Below are 21,607 nucleotides of genomic sequence, written 5' to 3' on the forward strand. Positions count from 1 at the left end.
TTTAAGACTCAGTTTGAACGACATGAGCCGGCCGGGGCCGTCGCGCGGCATCGCATGCGTCAAAATGGTACGACATACGCCAAGAAATGTTTATTTTTCCACCTTAGCTAGAATGAGTACAGTAAACGAGTACACGCATTTGACATTTAGCTTATTTATAAAATTTATTATAGCCCGATGGGGGGATATCCAAGGAGTTGCCAGATTTGCCTGAAAATGACGTCAATTATAAAAAGAGACAACATCTTATCACATTTGGTCATAATCAATGGGGTTTTAAAAATTGGAATTGGTCTGTTTCTAAGCAAGAATTAGGTAAATGCCTTTGGAAATCTCTTTGTAATTTTTTTATACAAAAAAAATATCTAGATTAATTTTTTATTTTCAGATTTTATAGATTTTAGTAATGGAAAGTTTTGCGCTGGCGTCGTCGCTTTCGTATCGGTTAACGTAACTTCTTTAGGACTGCACCGAGAAGACGTCGGCTATGCGACGACTCTATCGCCTCAAAAAGGATCTGCCATATATAATGCTAGAAAAGTAATCGTAAAAAGTAATCATATAAAACTTTTTTATCATTAATCTTCATATTTATTATTTATTTCATAGGCGTCGGTAACTAACGCTCTTCGAGAAACGTTGCTCGGTTTCGGCGGTAAAGTAGCTACGCAGTTGTTAGAGCAATTAGAGCAGTTTAGAGCTGAAAATGAAGCACATTCGACAGAAAAGAGATTAAATAATGTAGAATCGAGCGAAAGTTATGATTCTAAAAATATATTCAACAAAACTGCATCTCAACGCAAGGATTCCAGCGATGGATTGACATTGAGCGAGAATCACAATAAGTCTCCGCAGCGATTCGGAACCAATCAACATTCCTTTAAAAATGTTTCAGACAAAGCACCCAATTTTCCGTTAAATCAAGCTTTAGTAAAACCAGCCATTAGTTGTGTCGTTAAACACAATCCAAAGATCGCTCCGATGCCCCCGTCGTCGGCAACGGTACCCGGTAACGGTCCTCCATTGTCAGGACCGCAGCATCCTTCGAACGTAAGTTATCTGGTCCAACACGTAATGCCGCCTTTTTACAGCGTGCAATGCGGTGCGCCTAACGCTACACCTCCGCCGATGTATCGCAACACCTATTTTACTGAAATTCCCCCCTGGCCTATGTACGACAATAGAGTCAATTTTAACATACCCACTAAAAGCTTTGCAAATCGCTCGCCATTGCCTCGCAGTCCCGAACCGTCCAGAAATTACATCACTAATCACCCGTTCAACATGAACAATCCCTGGATTAAACCCACGATATTCTACGATGGATTTTGGACTGAGCGGGAAGTTCAGAAATGGGTAGCGGAACACATGGACAAGATACCGGTCGTCGAAGGGTCTCGGACGTCCGACGCACAAAAGCAAATGTTCCATTCCAAAGTTTAGGAAATACTTTAATATATTAGGTTACAAGAGACGAGGTCCAAGATTTTCTAATAATGCTAGAAACAATGTTTTACTAATTGACACAGTTCCTTGGGATTGATTTTAACTATTTTTTTCTTATTAAAAGTTAACCACTTTGCAGACTTATAGTATTAGGTAAAGCAAAAAGAAATGTTTTTTTTTTATATTAAGAAAAAAATATCGATGGCTTAAAGTGTAAAATTGGTGACTCCATATTTGACAACTTTACAGGAGAAATAAAAAAGAAAATTTAAATTTTCCTGATATGAAACTTTGGTGCTTAGTTGGACATTTTGGTGATAGCAATTTTTTGAGCATGTGTATTTCGATTAAAGGTACAAGATGACATTGCTAAGTCATTTTTTCCCAAAAGTGCAGTTAGCAAATTTACACTAAGCCATTGGTATCCATTTTTTTTTGTAGGATAAATTCCATTGTTATTTATATTGTGCTGTAATTTGGGTAATTTTTCGATGCCTCTTTTGTAAAATTCATGCAGTTTTGATTTTAAAATGGAATGGAATGGAATCTTGGTGTTTTCAAGCATCATCTATTGAATTTAAATTTTCTTTTCGATGCAAATGTTCCGTAGACCGGAATAAATGATAATCCGACAGTGCTATGTCAGGAGAGTAAAAGTTCCAGATCTAGTTTCTTTATTTTTTATCCTATGTAATTTTCACTGCATGTGGTCTCGGATTTGTCGTTCAAATAAAAACAACAAAATACATCGCAATTGTTTCTCCTCGATCTCGAAAAATTTCATTTCAAGTTTGTTCTCTGCTGCGTTTGAGTAATCGAACGCAGCAGAGAACAAACTGACTTCAAAACAGCACAAGAAATGACATTTCTTTTCACTTTACCTAATATTATAAAGCTGAATTTTGATATTTTCCTCAGCGTTAACATTTATTAAATATTTTAATTTCCTATTACATCTTATTTTAGGGGTGTAAGGGATCCTAGGTGAGTGAATATATACACTACTTCATAAGTAATGTCCTATATATGTTAGGTTGTAACAAATATGGGTTTCGTCCCGCCCGTTTCACTGTTACTAACCTTGTCTTTCACCAAAACAGTGACAACATCTCTTGTGCAGGAATTTAAGTAAACGTCGTATGTACAGATTCTGAGAAGGTCTTCGATAAGGTTTGTCATGGGTTATTATTAAAAAAAATTGTCAAACCTCGGTTGCTCGGATGATTTAACTTGGTTACTTTCGAGTTATTTGAGCGATCGTAGACAGTTTGTAGCCTATGGTGGCCGATTGTCGAAAGAATGTTTCACGCCTTCAGGGGTTCCTCAAGGATTCAATATGAGCCCTCTGCTCTTTGCATTATTTATTAATGACATAAATACGGCAGCTACAAATTCAAGTTTTCTTCTGTACGCAGATGATTTAAAATTGTATAAATGCATTCAATCTGTTGCAGACTCCTCTACAGAGTGATTTAGACTATGGAGATAGGCTTCGTTAACCGTCTGCCCTTTAATGTCGGAAAGTGCTGTACTGTGTCATTTTCGCGATCTCGTTCGCCATCACTTTTATTCCTACAATCTCGGTGGAAACATTTTGACTAGAGAAACTTCCACTAAAGATCTCGGAATCACTTTTGAGAGCAAATGGAGGTTCTCTCTATACATACACGTCTGTGATAAATTTTTCAAGGTGCTCGGCTTTCTTATGAGGAACGCTTTTTACTTTGATGATCCGTCAGTTATTCGCGTCTATGACACCTTAGTTCATAGCATTCTTGAATCAGGATCTATAATTTGGAATCCCCGTATAAGGTATAACCAAATATTGCCTTTTAGTAGAAAAGATTCAAAAATGATTTTTAAGATACCTTTATAAAAGAACATATAGTTATTAACCGTTCTTATATCCCAGCACCTTTCTTTTAGGAGCATTGGGATACGATTCGCTAAGCTCTCGCAAAAAGTTGTATAACGCTAAGCTTTTCTTCAAATTACTGAAGGGTGCTGTCGACAATCCAGCTATTGTAGAGGAATTCCAATTTTGGGTTCCAGAACGTCATTGAGAATCACGATCACATCCTCTTTTGATGAACTTTGAGACTAGGACGTCCGCACTTGCCGACTCGCCTATGGCTGTGACCATGCGGCTCCTTAATACGCTGGCATTGCATATTGACCTGTTTAATGTCAGCTACGAGGAGCTGGTCCGGTTCGTATCATTTAATTTTGATATTTTATAATTTTTTTTGTTTCTTCTTTATATGTATTATTTTAATTAAATATCTTTTTTGTGTATTGAAATAATACAATTATTGTTTTCGACCATCGTGACGCATTGGGGTAACGTGTTAAACGATGGTCTTAGTGTAATTTAAATAAATAAATATTTGTCCGTTTTTTAAAATCATGTATGTTCCATTTGGATTAATATTTTTACATTTTTCTGGTAACTGAAGGCTCCCTGGGAAGTTCTGGTTAATTCCCACCAGTGTTCTACAGTCTTAAAGTGTTAGTTCCTGACTTAATGTTAATACACTGAAACATCCCAGCCATTGTGTTTTGACATTGTCATGGTGGAACATTATCTTACCATTGGCAAACTCTTGCTCTTATTTTGGCAAATTGTGAGCAGAATTTGCAGCAATTTAAACTTTTTGAAGGAAAATTTTGGACTTCTCTCGTACATAACTCACTAGCAGTTAGTTACTACAAGGTTTAGATTATATCATTTAATATTTACATAATCTAATATTTTGTAACGATTTTAATAATGTCCGTATTGACATATATAATTAGCATAACACATTAGAGTAATCGTATTTATGGCAGATTTTTTCAACTGCAAATTAATATAGCAATTGATGACTTAAATTTTACATTTGTAATAATAGTATTAACAAGTCGAGTTGATAGTATAAAATTAAGTTAACGGTATTACAGGTGGATCCACCTGAAAGCAATGCGGCCACTGCCGAAAGCAATGATGACGAAAACAGAGCTGAGAGATTGAGGCGGCAAAAACTTAAAATGGAGGAATTTAAACTTAAGCTGATGCAAAAGAGCAATATAGGTTAATAAAAAAATACCCATTATACTAATAATAGCATTACAATATTACCCTATGTAATAATCAAATATTGTGCCATGTAATTTTTGTAAAGAAAGTTTTTTAACTTGATTAAAATTTTATATAAAATATAATTGAACATTTTTAACTCTTTAAATTTCCATTAGATTACCCGAATTGTGTTTTAACGGCTGTTTGAAAAGTTTTCTGAATCGGAAAGATATATATTAATTTTGTATTGTATTGCAGCATTTAATATTTCAGATATTTGATACATTTTTCATATTTCATTATACATTTTTAAAGATACATCTACATCCACTTCTGAGAACTAATCAAACAGAATTTTATTATTTTTTCTTAAATCCAAAACATTTTCAAGCACTAATGTAAAATTATTTATTCCATTTAAGTTTATTATTATTTTAATATGTATGTATTTATTTATTACTTTGAGTTCCACAAACTTATACTATACAACATTTTTGCACTGTCTTGCTACAAAGATTAGATAACTCAATACATCTAAATTATTCTTTATAATAGATAAATAATTGCTACAATTTTTTTGTAATTGTCCTTTTTATAATATCGTATTTTCACGACTAACTGTAAAACGTAGCATTATTTCATTAAAAATAAGTTGATTATAATTTCGTCACGAGGATTCAATAAGTTTGTTTATATAATATTTTGTTCTAGTTGATTTTATCATTTTTATGACTAAATTTCATTATTTGATTGCTGAACCTTTTGAGATTACTAATAAAAAAATATATTATTTCCCCTAAAACAAATACATCCATCAAAAATGTATCCGAATCTTTCTTTAACGATGCAGTCAGATTAGTTTTTGACAATCAAAGGGTTAACATATGCATTTTTACTTTTTACATATTAATTTAGCCACAAAGACGTAATAAGATTTCAATATCTTCATTAATTTTTCATGGTATCTATCGTTGACTTTATCATTCAATAAAATTTAAATTAGATAAATGGACTATTAAGACAACATTGTTACAGTGTGTCGCCATAAAATGATAGAAAACACTATAACAAAAACCAATTGATGATTGATACAAAAAAATGACAGTATATTATATATGTTACAATATCAAAAACATTATTTTGCAACAAAAAAAAACATTAAAATTATAAATTGTGTATGTATAAATATTTTCTTTGTAGTGAAATTCCTGTGCATAGTTCTGTTTGTGGCACTCAAACTGATGATTTAAAACTCATATGTTCAAAATCGATCTTTAGGATTAGGCTTAGACAAATTAAAAATACAATCACATTTAAGCTTAATCTACTCGGAGATCAAATTTGAACGTTTTATTTTCTATACACTATATAGTTTTTTATTGTTTTAATTAGATAACGAGGCAATAGATAAAAGCAAAAAATCATTATCATTTTCCCAAGACGAGAAACACTCTAGTTTGGAAGATGATGTAAACAAAGCTACAAAGAAGATGAAAATTGAAACCAATAATTAACCCATAACCTTATTGTTATATTTATTTAATTTTCGTTGTTTTTATCTATAATTTATTATATAAAAATATAATATATTACGAGGAATAATTTGAAATAAAACGAACATTTAAAATTCACAACATGCTTTACTCTTTCTAATGCAGACATATTCCTTTCTATAACTTCTAATGTTACTGTATTTTTTTAATTCGTCGTGTAACCAGATTCGTTTTCACAGAAGAAAATAGTTATGGCACTTTATATACACACATATTTTGAAATCATACGTTCAACTAACAACTACTCGGTATTCGTACATTATATAGATAATAATATAAACTAAAAGAAAAACCTCTCAATCGAAACACAAAACGATCGACGTCAAAAATGACTATTCAGATTTATACAAATATAACACAAACCGTCAACGTAAAGACATTTTATTGATAAGTTTTCAACGAGGCAATCGACCGAGAAAAATAAAATTAACATCAATATGTGATACTTTTATGCTATTTGGAATCTATGAGGAGCAGCAAAAAAAACTTTGCCACACCTCTCTTAACAAAAATATCATCTCTAATGCTCGTCCCATTTCTTCTCTGTTAGTCTTTACGCATTCCACGCACTTTTATAATCTCAATGCAAAACAATTATTTTATCAATATAAAAAAGGAGTATTAACTTAATGAGAAGAATCTCGTAAAAATTATTCCGATCACGGGAAGAGCATCATAAGATTAAAACCTCGCTAAATACGAGTTTATATACGTTACAAATAATTAATACGAATGTCAGCTAACTATTTATTGTATCCAAAACTTATGTTTACGCATATTCAAAAAGTGACTTGTTACAGGCTAATGGCTCCCAAATATTTGTTAAAGTCCTATGTATTGGCAGTGACGATTACATTGGATTTGTTGCTTATTTAATGACAATTGACAGTAAATGAAAATCAATCGTCATCATGTCTGTTATTTATATAGGTTATAAAATAATATGATAAAACATTTGACGTGGAAATTAACTTGTCGAATTAACAATAACTAATTTTAATTTGAACATTTATTTTAAAAACATCTTACATCTCATTACAGAGTTATTGAGGAGTAATTTGAAACATTAAGTGTTGTTATAAAGCATAATTTGTAAAAATCTAACTGGATATAGTGGCGTAAGAGATTAATAAGACACAATTTGGTTGTATTTTGAACCTCACAATCTCGCCTCTCATCAATTACAAAAATTCATTGTAATTACTAATAAAACACAACCATTATTTGTTTCTTTTCAATAAGCAATATAATAATATATTATGTAAAAACAGAATTTAGCAACTAATCTTACCAAACAATTAAACAACTAAATTTAACTAAAAAAAAAGAAAAATCTTAAAGGCTAGTTACCAAATATTAACCAATATACAAATGGCTAGCGGTACACCGAGACACGCCACTGAGTTTTAGAGTATAAATGCATATTTTCATATATTATCCAGACAGATTTACCAAGTGTCCTTTAAGAAATACATAATTCAAAAATAGATCACAATAACCACAAATACATTAAAATTGAGCAATCTACTGAGATTATTGACAATTTTTACTAAAAAGAAATTATGTATATATAATATATATATTCTATAATTTAGTCTCACTATCATTATTTAGAAATCCGACATTTTGATTGTTAACATAAAATTAATTTAAAGCAAAACTTCATTTAAAATATTAGTAACGACAATATTTGTATATCTACTCAGTGAGACTAGCTTAAACTTACTGTGATATAAACATGTATATATGGTTTTTAAGATATAATTTATTAAAGGCACATACGGTACACATAACTTACGTATCTTAAAACGAGTGATTCCTTTATCATTTACTCGTCACCATTTATTCATAAAAAGGATACTTAGCAAAAGATTGTTAGGACATTGTTATCGTATTCATATATCTTGTAAACCTTTACACTGACAAGGTAGATCATTATTGCTCGGTTAATGCTGGAGACAGCATTTAAAAACTAAATCACTGGATATACTTATTTATTAATCGGCATGATTTATAGTCATATATGGTCATCGGCAATATGTGCACAATGCGGTAGAGTTTCCATCGCTCAATATATACATACACAAAAATTGTCACTTAAAATGATTGATCATTAATTATTTGTACATCACTTGATCAAATTAATATATTTACACTTAACTTCTTCCACGGATAATGTCGTCTCGAACGCATTACAAGCACACTGGGTCATTTTATAATTGTTTTAAGGGCGGAAGAGCATTATCGTAATTCTAAATCCCACCATCTCGTAAGTGAATCGTATTTGATACATAAAAAAATATTTTAAAGGTAGGAAGTTGAAAATTAAAACATATATTCACATATAAATGCATCAACAATCCCACTAAATATTATTACATTATGCTAATTAATGAGTGGTATATCTAATAAAGTGTATTATTTAATGAACAATAGTGTAAGAAAATAAAAATATTAATCAAAGTATAGAGACAGTGGGTCATGTATGTATGAAGTCATTTCGGAATCTAAACTTGAACCTCTTCTTGTTCTTTTTCTCTCTGACGTACTGCGACGGCAGTCTCCACCAATAAATAGAGACATTTGAACTTGTCGCGATCGGAGGACGTGGCCGCTTGAGCTTGAGGAGGAGGCGATGGAGGAGTAGGTGGCGGCGAAGATGGTAATTTTGGCGGTGAAGGTGGTCGAGCAGGCATCACCTGTATTTAACAAAAATATACTTTATAAAAAAAAACAAAACTACAACAATATTAAATCAATACCTTTTGAAAATATTATGTAGGTAGTTACTTAGATTACAACTCTATGGTATCAGGCTTTTTAACCTTCTAGTACTGAAATAAGAATTTTCGTGTTTAACCTTTTGACTGCAGCTGGCATTCTGGCATGCAATATTTGGGTCATAAATTATTTAAATATTCTAGCCTTTACTATAAAAAAATAAACATATCACATATTAGATGGCCTATGCATACTAGCAATTATCTTGATGGTATCTTTAGATGCCATCCGCGGTCAAAGGGTTAAATGTACTTTGCTCAGGGACGGGAGGGTTAAAAGTACAATTTTCCCCTTTTTTTCATCAATATTTTTGTATATACACATGGAGATTGTAAAATTAGTTTTTTCCACATGACAAAGCCATTAATGTATCATAAATTAAATTTGACCCACATTGGCTGTCTAACCCGCCGATGACTAAAATTATATTAAATTTCACTGAAATATTTTTTTTAAATTGAAATAAAATACACTTTAATGTAAATTAACTTAAGCAGTTACAATACAAATCGGATTTTTTTTTATTATTTCTTTTAATTCAAAAGTTATCATACTTTAACTTTACTTTGCGGGAGATTCTCGCAAAACCACCCGCCGTTACGCAGCAGGCAGCAAAAAAAACCCGTCGATTAAGCGCTGTCAGAAAAATGTGTTTTAGCAGCTGTTTGAAAAGTTTTCTAAATCAGAAAGATATATATTAATTTATTTTGTATTGCATTGCATATTAGCATTTAATATTTTAGGTATTTAATACATTTTTCATATCTTATTATACATTTTTTAAAATACATCTACATCTGAGAACTAATCAAACAGAATTTTATTTTTTTAGTATCATCTTAAACCCATAACATTTTCACGCACAAATGTAAAATATTCTATTCCATTAAGTTTATTATAATTTTAATATGTATGCATTTATTTATTACTTTGAGTACCGCAAATTTATAAAATACAACAATTTTACACTGTCTTGCCATAAAGATTAGATAGCTCGATTCATTAAAATTATTCTTAATAAGATATACAATCGCTACAATTTTTTTGTAATTGTTATTTATAATATATTTTCACGGTTAACTGCAACATGCATTATTTCACTAAAAATAAGTTGATCATAATTTTGGCAAAGGATTCAATATCATAGTTTTGAGATAGTTGACTGTATCATTTTTATGATTAAATTTCATCATTTGAGCCCTTTAGGGTTACTATTTAAATATTGATGTATATATATATAAAAAAAAGTCAATAAAATCTATTTCTTGATTCAAAAAATGATTATAGTTGTATACACATAAATTTTATTCTATTGACAAGATAATAGAGGAAGGAAATTGCCAGCCTTGTTTGATGCATGATGAATCAAACTAGTCTGGCAATATATAAAATATAAGTATACCTGAACACGTGGGTGACGACGACGTGAACTCGCTGCTAAGGGATGAGGAAGCTGCGGCAAATGGGCCAATTGGGGATGAGCTGCCGAAGACCAGAACTGTGGTCCACTAGTCGTGACTACATCAGAGCCCATTACCATTGCTTCTGAACTAGGCCTGAAAATGATATAATAATTATTATAAAACACTAATATATTCCTGTGTTCAATATTTTTCAAAAACATTTGCGTTTATTATTACATATTTAAAAATAAATTAAATTGAATTACCCTCTAGATGCCGGATGATTCTCCTTATCGTTGGTGCCGTAACGTATCACCGATTGCCATACAGAAGGATCGTACTTGGGTTCTTCTTCACTGGGCGAAGAACTTGAATATTCTTCATGTTCGTCATCGCTTTGAATAACAAATCATCAATTAATACCACTTTATAAAAAATAAAAATGGCTATACGTTGCTTATGTTACCTATAAACAAGCATTCCGTCGTCGTAATCATGATCTTGAGCTGACTGGGTGTGCTTCGGCGAATGCGAACTGACATTACTCGTAGTGTCCCACGGCCGACGATTGGGCATCGTGTCAGATTGGATCCCGCCGCCGCCTCCGCCTCCACCGCCCAATTTCTTTCCGCGACGCGATATTGTGTAATGCATCGGATCGTGTCCCTCGCGTCGGATCATTTCGGGCAAAATCCTACGCCGAGCGTTGATAAACCAATTGCATACCTGAAATTAGAATAAGAGCCGTTATAATAAATAAGAATCATAAATCATGTGCATATTAAATATATTACCTGTAAAACTGTGAGACTAGCTTCTTGAGACAACGTTAATTTCTCGGCATCGGATGGATAGGCGTTATAGCGGTGGTCGTAAAGCCATCTTTTCAAAATTTTGACAGAATGTTTGGGTAGATTTCCGCGGCGTTTGCGAACAGAACCAGACTGTTGAGAAGATCCTCCGCCTCCTCTTCCTCCGCCCCCTCTACCTCCATCGTGGGAACCCTCAGAACCCGACTCGTTGTCTTCTGTGCTCGATGTGGATGGAAATCTTTCACGAACTAAAAAAAAAAGCAATCGATGTAGAGCTAAAATAATCTCAAGTAGATGAAGTTTTGGCGGCCTGACTAGACTCGCCTCCGCAAATATTTCCTATTGCAGCACAGCAAACTTTTGAGGATTACAAAAGCGCCACTCTATAGTAGAAATAGACCTGTCTAGTGACGATGGACAACATTGGATAATTGCCTATGAACCCCGAGAGCAGATTAAGTAATATTTTGGTCCCATGCCTAATTTAAACATTGACTTTGGCAGTAAAAATAAGTAAAAAAAAGCCATGAGTCGATTAAAACACCTTCCCATATAAAAAAAATACTGATGCATTGTCATCTGAGGAAACATATTTATTTATTAAAAAAATAATCTTAGAACCCTCCATGGCCTCCAGTGAAATTTATGTTTACATTAGACTACCGTTTGTATAATACATTCTGAAGTGATAAAAATGATAAGAGCGATAACGCTACACACCAAAATCGGATTTTCTTTATAGGCCACAAAACGTTTCGATACGAAAAAATTGATCATGCAACTTTTTTGTCGCTCTTTTAAGTGCGCATCATTGATAATGTAAAAAAAACTGCTAAATAAATATAACAGTTACATAATCGCGAAACTCGACTATAGATTACTAAATATAAACATTTATTGTATTTATGTATGTTAATAAAATTTGTAGCAATAAAATCTTATTTTAAGAAATATATTTACTAAATTAATCTGATAAAGAGGAACGCGTTTTTAACCATTTGATAGATAGGGAATAGATTCACTCATAAAACTATCTTTCTAGTCCTCTTCGGTTTATTGCGCATTAGGGGTTATTAGCACCTCCTCGGTCATGCCCGAGTTAACCTGAAATTTGTATTTTGTGAATTTTCATCTCAAAAATCAGAAAATTATCAGCCTTTTTTTGTTAAAAAATAAATTTGTATGAATATTTTTAAATGATTTATTACGACTGCATTTTTTTATACCGCTGCATAAAAAAGGCGGATCCGTGCCAGATGTTTTTGAGTAATTTTTAAAAAAGTACTGTTCCGGGGAAGTGGTTAAATTGCGGTTAGCGGTTCTGAAATTAAAGTAGAGACCTTACATATTTTCCTCAGATGTATTATATGATACATTAATTAAAAAAAAACTTCGCATTATATGATACATTAATAAAAAAAATCTGACTAATATTTCTTGACTTGTTAATATATTGTTTAATGTCTTATTTCGGTCAAAGAAAACAAACAAAACCATATCGGTGTAAGAATTTGTTGCATCAAAAAGGTGTAAGAAAGTACAACGTTTTATATAAATCATTTTTATTCACAATAGCTTTAAAGTTTGTCGTAAAAGTTGTTCAATAAAGAATACTGATATTTTTATGTAAAAAATAAACTTTTCATTGTATTATTACAATACACACAAATACATAGTAAAAAAGATAAAAAAAATCATAAACAATATTTTTACATGCCTGAACACACTAACCGCGAAATCGCGTGAACAGATCATAATGTATTAATAACAAAAATAGTTGATAATAATAATAAAAAATATACAATTTTAACTTATTAACGCTAAAACTTAATTTTTCAATACAAAAGTAAGCCGAGTAGCAAAAAGAAATATGATTTTTATTAAAAAAAAACCAAATACACCATATACTTTTTTGGACGACAAATTAAAAAATAAATAAGGATTAAATCTAAGAATTAAGTCAGAATTATATTAACAGCATGGTCATAATTATATTATTCAGAATCAAAATAAATAGCAAATGGTTAGAATAAAAATATCATACGATCAGACTAAAAATATAGGATAATCATGTAAATTTAAAAAATATTTTATAAAATATATCGTGCCTGCACCAAAACTGTTGGACGGGTAAGGTGCGAGCGAGTGTTGTTCAGAATATTGAACACCCCATGAATAACTATCAATGAATCTATTTAACTATTCAGTGCGACAAACGAAGCGGGAATAACGACAGAGCGGCGGTGGATAGCACGATCGGCTTGTAGTGTTGACAACTGACAATGTTGCGAGCCCAACTAAAAAACACCTTAATAATGACTATGTATGCTAACCATCTGTCAACATAATACTGACATAACACTGTTAACATAATACTGAATTTCATACAAAATGTTTACATTGTAAGGAATACTGATCTCAATATAACGAAATATTTTGCTCCGAATTTAAGAATCAAAAAGCCCTGATGATATGTATTGCATTTTTTATTTCTTAATAAACTAACAGATGAGCGAAACTGAGAGTATTTATAGTTACATTTAATTTTGAAATTGAAAAAAAAACTTCTAACCAATCCCTTGTTGTATTTATTAATCACACCAAGACGAGTTGTTTTTGTGAATACCTCAATTCATTTTCATTATTCCTTTATTTGCTTACTATAATCAGATATAATTAGAGAGCACCATATAGAGGAGCTTTACTCCAAAAAACTTCTACATCGAGTTTGTATTTAGAAGTTTTTTTGAAGTAGTGTTTTAAAGTAGGGCATCCGTGAGATTAGGAAAAGCGATGAAAACCTAATCTGCGGTGATCAATTAATTAAAAAAACTCTCACGTTAAATAAATTAATCAACCGTGTTTTATTATATATACTAACGATCCGGTTAAAGATAAATATTCGTCATGAAGACAAGTCGCGTGTATATGAACAATTTCCAATAGTTTTGTAATACTTAAAACGTGCTTCTCCCGGGATGTGTCAATTGTGGGGAAAAACCCACACGAGAATCGTACTGAAAAAGTGAATTCACATTCAAGCTTGTAATTGAATGGTCAAAGCGCATAGCTTTTACAATCCCTGATGAGAAAAAAAGCCATGCACTCTCGCCTGACGTCTGTCAACGTGCCAAGAATGTCGACGCTATTAGCGCCACCGCGCACCGCTCCTCGCTTCTTTCCGCTTTTCTATTTCTACATTCATTATCTTACGCACATATCGTATCGACGGACGCCAACTTTGTAGAAAAGCTACATCTGTATGAATGCAACGAAGGGGGTGGGGGTGGCGGTAGTCATCGATATCGATTGTTTCGATGTACAATTTGATGGCGTGCAGTGGCGTGCGGCCGCCGCGTGAGTGCGAAGCGCAAGGTCAAGGCGGCCGTGCACGAACGGACGACGGTCGATCGATCGACCCGACCGAGAGCGTCTTCTCTAGCGTGCGGCGTCAACACAACCGCCGCGCGGCATTTATAGAAACGGAAAGCTAAAAAGATGCGGCAGCTAAAAATACGCGACGGCGACATGGTCCGCACGCCCGATTCGTTTAGCCGGCTGCCGGAAGAGACGACGGATGAAAATGAAATCTGATGTCTGTAAATACGCGGCAGCGTCAGATGCGTATGTACGACTCGTTAGTGTTCCAAGTTGCACAACAACGCGTCGAAAATAAAAAAGCAAGCGAGACGACAGACCAAACTAATTTTCGTCACAAATTTCAATCGTGTGCATAGACGCCGGGAACGCATATATGCGTCATTGCAGTAACTGTGGATACCGATTACATCGCAGAGAAAAAATCGCATGCACAAAAAAACACCATGTACTTTCTTGGCGACAAATTAAATGGTCAGAACAAAAATATAAGACGATAATGCGAAGTTAAAAAAGCATTACACCATTTTTAAATATGAATGGGCAATAAATTATTTGTTTTAGAAATATCTTATAAAATATTTCGCTCGCACCAAACGAGAGTTGATCAGAACATGAGCATACCATGAATAACTCTCAACGAATCTACTTAATTGGATATAGGATGCAAAGGTATTCAGAGCGACGAACGAAGCGGGAATAACGACAGAGCGGCAGCGGGGAGCACGCTTGGCTTATGTCGCGAGCCCAACCAAACAAGTTGCACCTAAAATACCTTGATAATGATAATGAACTGCTGACATGCGAATGACGTGTCGACCAGTTGTAACAATCTTCAGCATTACAGCAATATACGATAACACTAATGCTAACTGAAAATAAATTATTCTGACCATGTCAAAATAATTCTTATCCCATTAAAATAGGTTCAGTATTTTTCCGCAATCATCGTAAAAACAAGCGCAAAGGTGAGTCAACATAAAAACAGCAAAAATGCCGTATAAACACGAACTCAAAAATAAATGCTTTTCTCTCCACTCGTTTATAAATATAACACATCAGTTTTAATTAATAACTGTCGTAAAATGACACTTTCATATTTGGATCCAAACAACAGCTAAATTTATTTAATAACTTTTATAATTATTGTATATTAGGGTGACTAGACTTCCTCAAAAATATTGTCCTCTTTGAACAAATATTTCCGAAAACATTTTTTTGAGCTTCCGTATCAATTTCTCCTCAATAAATTTTCAGAGATGGCCTTTGAACAAAACTTTCAAAACGACTTTTTTATTTATTTTTTTACCCCCGCAGCAAAATTGACATTTTTATTTTTAGCGTCTTCTTTTGATATTTTAAAAATCTGGTCACTTTATGCAATGTGTAGATACACGCTCGCTCGCGTCTGCGCAGTATCGCCGTTCGAGTTTGACGTTTCCGTAAACAAAAACGGATATTTCTCGATTTGAAAACTGAACGAGGCGCGTGCGTTCGCTATTACCCCATAACGTTAAAATTTCGATATACGAAGATAGCGCGCATCCGCGAGAGGCGTTTACCCACCGCCGACATCTTGGATTCGAAGAACCGTCTCGGATATGGCGCGGCTCGATCAGCTGACCGCTTTGACACACGGCTGACAGATAAAATGTCACTTTGACAGGTGGCGCCGATTTCGCCTATTCGGCGCATCGTCGGACGCGCGCCCAAAATAGCACGCGTGCGAACCGACACCGGAATAGAAGAAAAAAGCGCAAACACGCAAACATCACCGCCACGCCAATTTAAAATGACAGTTGCGAATTGATTCGGCCTCGGCGGCGATCGCAGCGCCACCGCCGATACCGCCGCGAGCGATCGGCGAACCGTCGCGACAAGAGGTTAATTATTGTAATGCATGCGGGCGAACTTTCGTCGCATATTCATATTCGTTTGTTTTTATTTAAATTTCCGATGCATTACAAAGAGGGAAGCGAATCGCTTACTGGATAATGCGAAAGCGGAAAAGTCACGTCGCCGCGTGCGCGTATTTATACAATACGCACACGTGAGAGCGTAGACGTAGACGGTGGCGCCCCTGGCGGGTAGCGCGCGAGCACGTGGTCCGCGCGACTTGACGCAATAAACAACGCCAAAACCACGTGCTGTCGCATTTTCGCACTGACAGTACAATTGAACAGAAAACAAACAATGTAACGTCACTACAGAAACGCAATAACTCAAATCGACATTGCGACGCTTAACAGCTCGCAATGAAATCGATTCAATCAACATATAAATATGCGTACATTGACCCTTAGCACTCGGTTTTTTCTCTCGAAAACTCGGGAAAACAATTTATTGATATAGTTTCATATATTTTATCTCTAGATTTTTTTGGAAATTTTATTATGCGAATCTTGCCTTCGCGCGTTTATTTATATATTATTATTATTTTCACAACAGTTTTGAAATCATGTAAGATTTATGCAATAGTATAGATACGTGTTGTTCTCGTAGCCTCTTAGTTCTCTAAGAATATCGAGCTGAATTATTTTATTTCAGTACGAATTCGGCTTAGATCCAAGGTTGAAAGTATCTGCTGAAAGTTCCAGTTGAGTGTCCTTTGAGGAGGATTGTCCTTGAACAATAATTTCCGAAATGACCATTTTTTAGCACATTTTAGCAATTTGTCCTCCACAAAGAATTTTATTTGGAGATGGTCTTTTAACAAAAATTTTAAATTTCCAAAATTACATTTGTTTAGCTCTCGCAGTTATTTTTATCCTTCTCGAACAAAAATTTCCGAGATGCCCTTTTTATTTTTAGTGTTCTCCTTTGACGTTTCCAAAACCTAGTCACCTTGGTTATGCAATTGCTTCGCGCATTCCTACTCTCGACTTCTGGCTAATAAGGCGCTTTGGGGAGGGAACATACTATGTTATTATCAGTAACTTTTCTTACAATAATGTCCTTTACGTAACGAATATTGTACAAACATTTGGAAATTTGGCATAATTGTCACCGAACATTTGAAATATTTATAACATATATCTATAATTCATCTCACTGACGTCTGCACTTCTATTGATCCCATTTGGCCGAGTGCTATTTTTGTGCTTGTATAGATGTTCTATTTAAAATGGGCATGGCCCTAATCCGCCCAAAATATTCGAAGGCACGCCTACTTGTATAGCACCGGCGTGACTAATACTTGTTAGCAAGTGTCAAATATTTATAGCAATTAGTTTTATCGTACTTTTAACAATTACGACAAATATAGTCTCACGTTCAAAGATAGTTCGACACCACTTTGTGCGTATGTAACGGAAGAATAACCTTCATAGCATTTCACGAAATTCTATGAAGGTTAATTTGTATCCAACTGTTATATAAACCGCTTTCTGTTGTTGTAAAATATTATTTAGATTTTATTTAGTTCGTGCGGCACCCATTCGTCAATCTTTTTTATTATAAGTTGTTCAGAACTGTTTGAGTACCAACGCCAAACACTCGTGCAAGCTCTAGAATTGTTGTATATGGTTCTGATTTAACCATTTTCGTGCCACAGTGTTTTTCATACGACTTGTCAAGGGCTCTTCTCTTATAACCCAAAAGGAGTCTTATAATACATTCAGCTGGTCGTTATCAACCGAATAAAGACACACATCACCACAATCATCTTCAAGACTCACCCCAGCACGATTTTTTTGGAATAACCATTGCAGTGTTAATTCCATAGCACACACAACCAAATCGAACCTTATTGAAAAGTTGATGATGGTATGCTTTTTTCTGAGATAATTTTTTTTAATGTAAATAAAACCATTTTTTATGCGGCTCGAGATTAGTTTATATAATATAAACAAAATTTGCTTATGTATTTTTAGTCCTAAAAAATATCTAAATACGTCTGAGTGAGATAACTAGTAAACGTTTTTACTAATATAATATAATGCGTTTGTATAATACCATAAGTATATGTGCATGGAACTTATTCTGAATCGATTTTTAATCACTAGATTTGGGAGATCTCTTTCAAATTAATATTTTACCATATTATACAAGATAATGACTTAATGTTCTAGCATCGATGGCCATTCATCTGTGCCAGTTTCCTCACCGTAGTCCGAAGATCGTTTTTCTTAACCTGTCTTTGAACCGTCGCTATTCACATTACGTCATATAACACCTTATTGATATCGACCTATTCAATTTCCGCAAAAATTAGAAATCTTTTTATTGAGATATTTCATATATCCATTTGTTAGACTTATTGTTAGTGACGCAACTCAAGATCAATAGTTCAAAGTGTGTTCGCAATCAAATGAGAAATGCACATTTCAAATTTATTTACATATTTACGTCTACATAACAACTGGCTATACAGTGGAAGCTCGTTCTACTAAAAAAAAGCCATTCACCCTTTAGAATCAATAGATACTTAAACCTACATAAACGGTTGGAGAACCCAAAACATTTATGAATAAAACTTGGGAGCCACTCGAAAGTTCATAAAACGGTTGATTACCATTGAAAGCTTAATATGTTCGTATGAAATTGTGGTTCTAAAAACTCGAATCATATTTAATTCAAGCTAATTGAGAGCAATCTGAAGAGATAAAATTTTAGTGACAGTCAACAAGTAATTTTTTTGATCATGTATGTTTATCTTTTGAGGGAAATATAACTATCTTTGGTTGATTATTGTTATTCACAAGATCAACAGCGTTTGACGCCTCGCCTTAGACAAATAAAAGTATTTACATCTCAAGAAATCAAGGATTAAAATGTGAATTTTTAAGTCCGACATTGACCAACTTTTGCTATAGATAACTTTTTTTTTTTTTATAAACATTTGTTGACATTGATTATTATTTACTTCCGATAGTATTTTTTATATTCGAATATCAACATTTTTCTTCCGGTGTCATTTAGATTTTTTCATATATTTGGTCAATTTGGCTAACTCTACTAATCATTCGAGTTGAATTCATATTTATTGACATGCTCTCATTGTACCGCAATGCAACTATGGCTCTCATCTCTCCGTTGTAGCTAGAAACACGATTTAACATTTAATTTAGTCTAATTTAAGATGAGTTTTGATTGTCAGGATTCTGCTCATATTAAAAATTCGTCCGGAACTCTATTGTGGGCGTGTATAAGTTGACAACCCGACGTGCATGCAATTTTTCGCGCTCTTGGCTATGTTATGTCTATAATCAAGATAATTAATTATTCACAGCATAGACATAACACGCTAGCGCGTTTCAAAGTTCATGCGTGTGGAGTTGTCAAGTTATTCACGCTTTGATTCTAGCTCTTCCTTAGCTAGTAACCCTAATCTGATCACAGATCGATAGCTACCCACATGTCTGTTTCTTTCGGCGATTTCTCCTATTCCCTGAACTCCAACCGCGACGACGCAAAGGCGCACCACCAGACAGTTGCATCTTGTGCAATTCGAAGCACAACAGAGCGAACGACCGGCCTACCGTCGTGGGCGAAAGCGCTCAACAGGTCGGGTAGACACCGACCCGTATGTGGGTCACATGCCAGAGCAATGGTCTTTTTACCTTCTTCGTTATTCACTTTTCAGGCCTTTCGGTGATAATGGATCGATACTTAATTACGCGCGGCGGCCGCGAAACGGAAGAACGCTAAATATATTGTACAACGTATGGCTCCCGAGGACCTGTCTCCATTATGAGGCCACTCAAAATAATTATCGATCTCGAGAGCGTTTCACAACGGTCGTTGTACCAAGAAAGCGAACGAGGCGTGTCGTCAGGCTGGTGTAGAATGTGGCACCGCGTCGTTAATTAGCGAAAATTGATAGGAAGTGCTTTGTCATAATTGACACCGCGTTATTACGTTTAGTACCATATTGTCCGGTGTAAGAAGCATTTGAGAGCTCTCTCCCATTTTAAAGAACATGGTGTACAAATGTTGACATGGTGTACAAAAAACATCGTCTACAATATGTTCTTATTATGGCGTACATATCTGATATTATTATAATGTTAACTAATTTTATTTTTAGATATGAACCAGATTATATATCCAATTGAACCCTATAATCGCTTAACTCACTCTAATATCGCGTAATAGTTTATAAAGCAATTTGGATTGCCGGATGTTCAGAAGCGTTTGGGCCATTTAAAGACTAAGATGTAACATACATATTAAAATTAAACTTATCTCTTAATATATAGTCTTAAAAGTATCCCGATAAAATACATTTTTATCAGACGTCCTCCTCAAACGTGTTATCCTCATTTTGCCCTTATTTGAACAAAAAATTCCGAAATGAATTTATTTTAGCTCTCGCAGCAATTTATCCTCCTCGAAAAAATATTGTCAATATGATATTTTCATATTTAGTGTCCTCTTTTTATATTTTCAAAATTTGTTCACTTTAATTTAGCTCAGGTTAATCATGTGAGATTATTTAAAAAATAATAACAGAAAAACCTTTAATGGGGTATGCTCGAGTATCGAAAACAGGTAAGAGGACCAATCTTTTGACTGTCGGACGTGAAAGCGCGGTTGAGGGGGTTACTCTGGTTTTTTTGATATATGACAGACAATTTGGAGCAACCACATATGGTTACAAAAAAACACGATGAATGCAGAATAAGATGATTTGACCAAAAGAAGTCTGCGAATCATAGTAGACACTTCTGAAGTAGCGTTACAGTCAATGTTTAAGTCAGTGTACAATAGCATCGTTCATTCTCTTGAAGTTCTATCGTTCAAATGATTGGTCGTTCGCCGTGAGGGGTTTATTTATTAAAATATAATAAGCGAACTTTTAAATTTTGTATCTAAAAGTCACAATTATCACGGACGGGAAATGATATGAAAACAGTTTTCCTCGAGTTAGATGATAACGCAATTATTCTAATGGTTATATAAAGGGTGATCCAACTTCAGTTTCCGAAATTTTCTACCAGCCCGATTCCTTCAATGTAATATCTATTTGTTTATTTTATCGTACATGTTGGTTTTTAGGTGCTCAAATGTTTCGGGTTTGTCGGCGTAGACACGACATTAGCGTAACCCTACAAAATGATTCAACGGTGTTAAATCGCATAATCTTGGGGGCTAGTTGACGTCACTGAAACGTGGATGACTTGAAACTTTTCACGCAAAACATCCAACTTTGTTGAAATACGTGTCTTCCGCATC

The 21,607-nt window shown here is 34.0% G+C and overlaps 2 protein-coding genes across 11 annotated transcripts in view; one reads left to right on the forward strand and one right to left on the reverse strand.

Moving 5' to 3' along the window:
* On the forward strand, positions 1–6,135 carry LOC148235820 (uncharacterized). Of its 3 annotated transcripts, XM_088183956.1 has the most exons (6): positions 10–67; positions 174–315; positions 389–540; positions 610–1,050; positions 4,387–4,516; positions 5,897–6,135. In XM_088183956.1, the coding sequence occupies exons 1-6, from the start codon at positions 23–25 to the stop codon at positions 6,016–6,018; spliced, it is 1,032 nt and encodes a 343-aa protein (XP_088040082.1). In that variant the 5' UTR covers positions 10–22; the 3' UTR covers positions 6,019–6,135. The 3 variants fall into 3 exon arrangements, with proteins under 3 accessions (XP_088040080.1, XP_088040082.1, XP_088040081.1); XM_088183955.1 differs by lacking the exons at positions 4,387–4,516; positions 5,897–6,135 and having other exon boundaries at positions 14–67; positions 610–816; positions 895–2,190; XM_088183954.1 differs by lacking the exons at positions 4,387–4,516; positions 5,897–6,135 and having other exon boundaries at positions 1–67; positions 610–2,224.
* LOC148235821 (uncharacterized) overlaps positions 6,125–21,607 on the reverse strand; it is a 24,238-nt gene continuing 8,755 nt past the window's right edge. The window contains exons 1-7 of one of the 8 annotated variants that reach the window (XR_015809257.1): positions 16,420–16,723; positions 11,036–11,301; positions 10,708–10,967; positions 10,508–10,636; positions 10,241–10,394; positions 8,820–8,891; positions 8,035–8,756 (exon numbers count right to left, since the gene is read on the reverse strand). Coding sequence is in view for 2 of the 8 variants with exons in the window: in XM_088183952.1 (XP_088040078.1) it covers positions 8,565–8,756; positions 10,241–10,394; positions 10,508–10,636; positions 10,708–10,967; positions 11,036–11,301; positions 16,420–16,708 (1,290 nt within the window). In the remaining 6 variants the exon portion in view is untranslated. Of the gene's footprint in view, positions 8,892–9,392; positions 9,516–10,240; positions 10,395–10,507; positions 10,637–10,707; positions 10,968–11,035; positions 11,302–16,419; positions 16,724–21,607 lie in introns of those variants that run through there. The other 7 variants (XR_015809259.1, XR_015809255.1, XR_015809256.1 and 4 more) reach the window with 7 other exon arrangements.

The sequence above is a fragment of the Plectrocnemia conspersa genome, unplaced genomic scaffold, assembly GCF_051122295.1.
Source record: "Plectrocnemia conspersa isolate PC_06_02 unplaced genomic scaffold, ASM5112229v1 ptg000004l, whole genome shotgun sequence".
NCBI lineage: Eukaryota > Metazoa > Arthropoda > Insecta > Trichoptera > Polycentropodidae > Plectrocnemia > Plectrocnemia conspersa.

Coding starts and splice junctions, on each gene's coding strand:
- LOC148235820 (XM_088183954.1), top strand. CDS start 23: ATGAGCCGGCCGGGGCCGTCGCGCGGCATCGCATGCGTCAAAATG. Junction 316..388: donor TGTTTCTAAGCAAGAATTAG/GTAAATGCCTTT, acceptor TTTTATTTTCAG/ATTTTATAGATTTTAGTAAT. Junction 541..609: donor CCATATATAATGCTAGAAAA/GTAATCGTAAAA, acceptor TTTATTTCATAG/GCGTCGGTAACTAACGCTCT.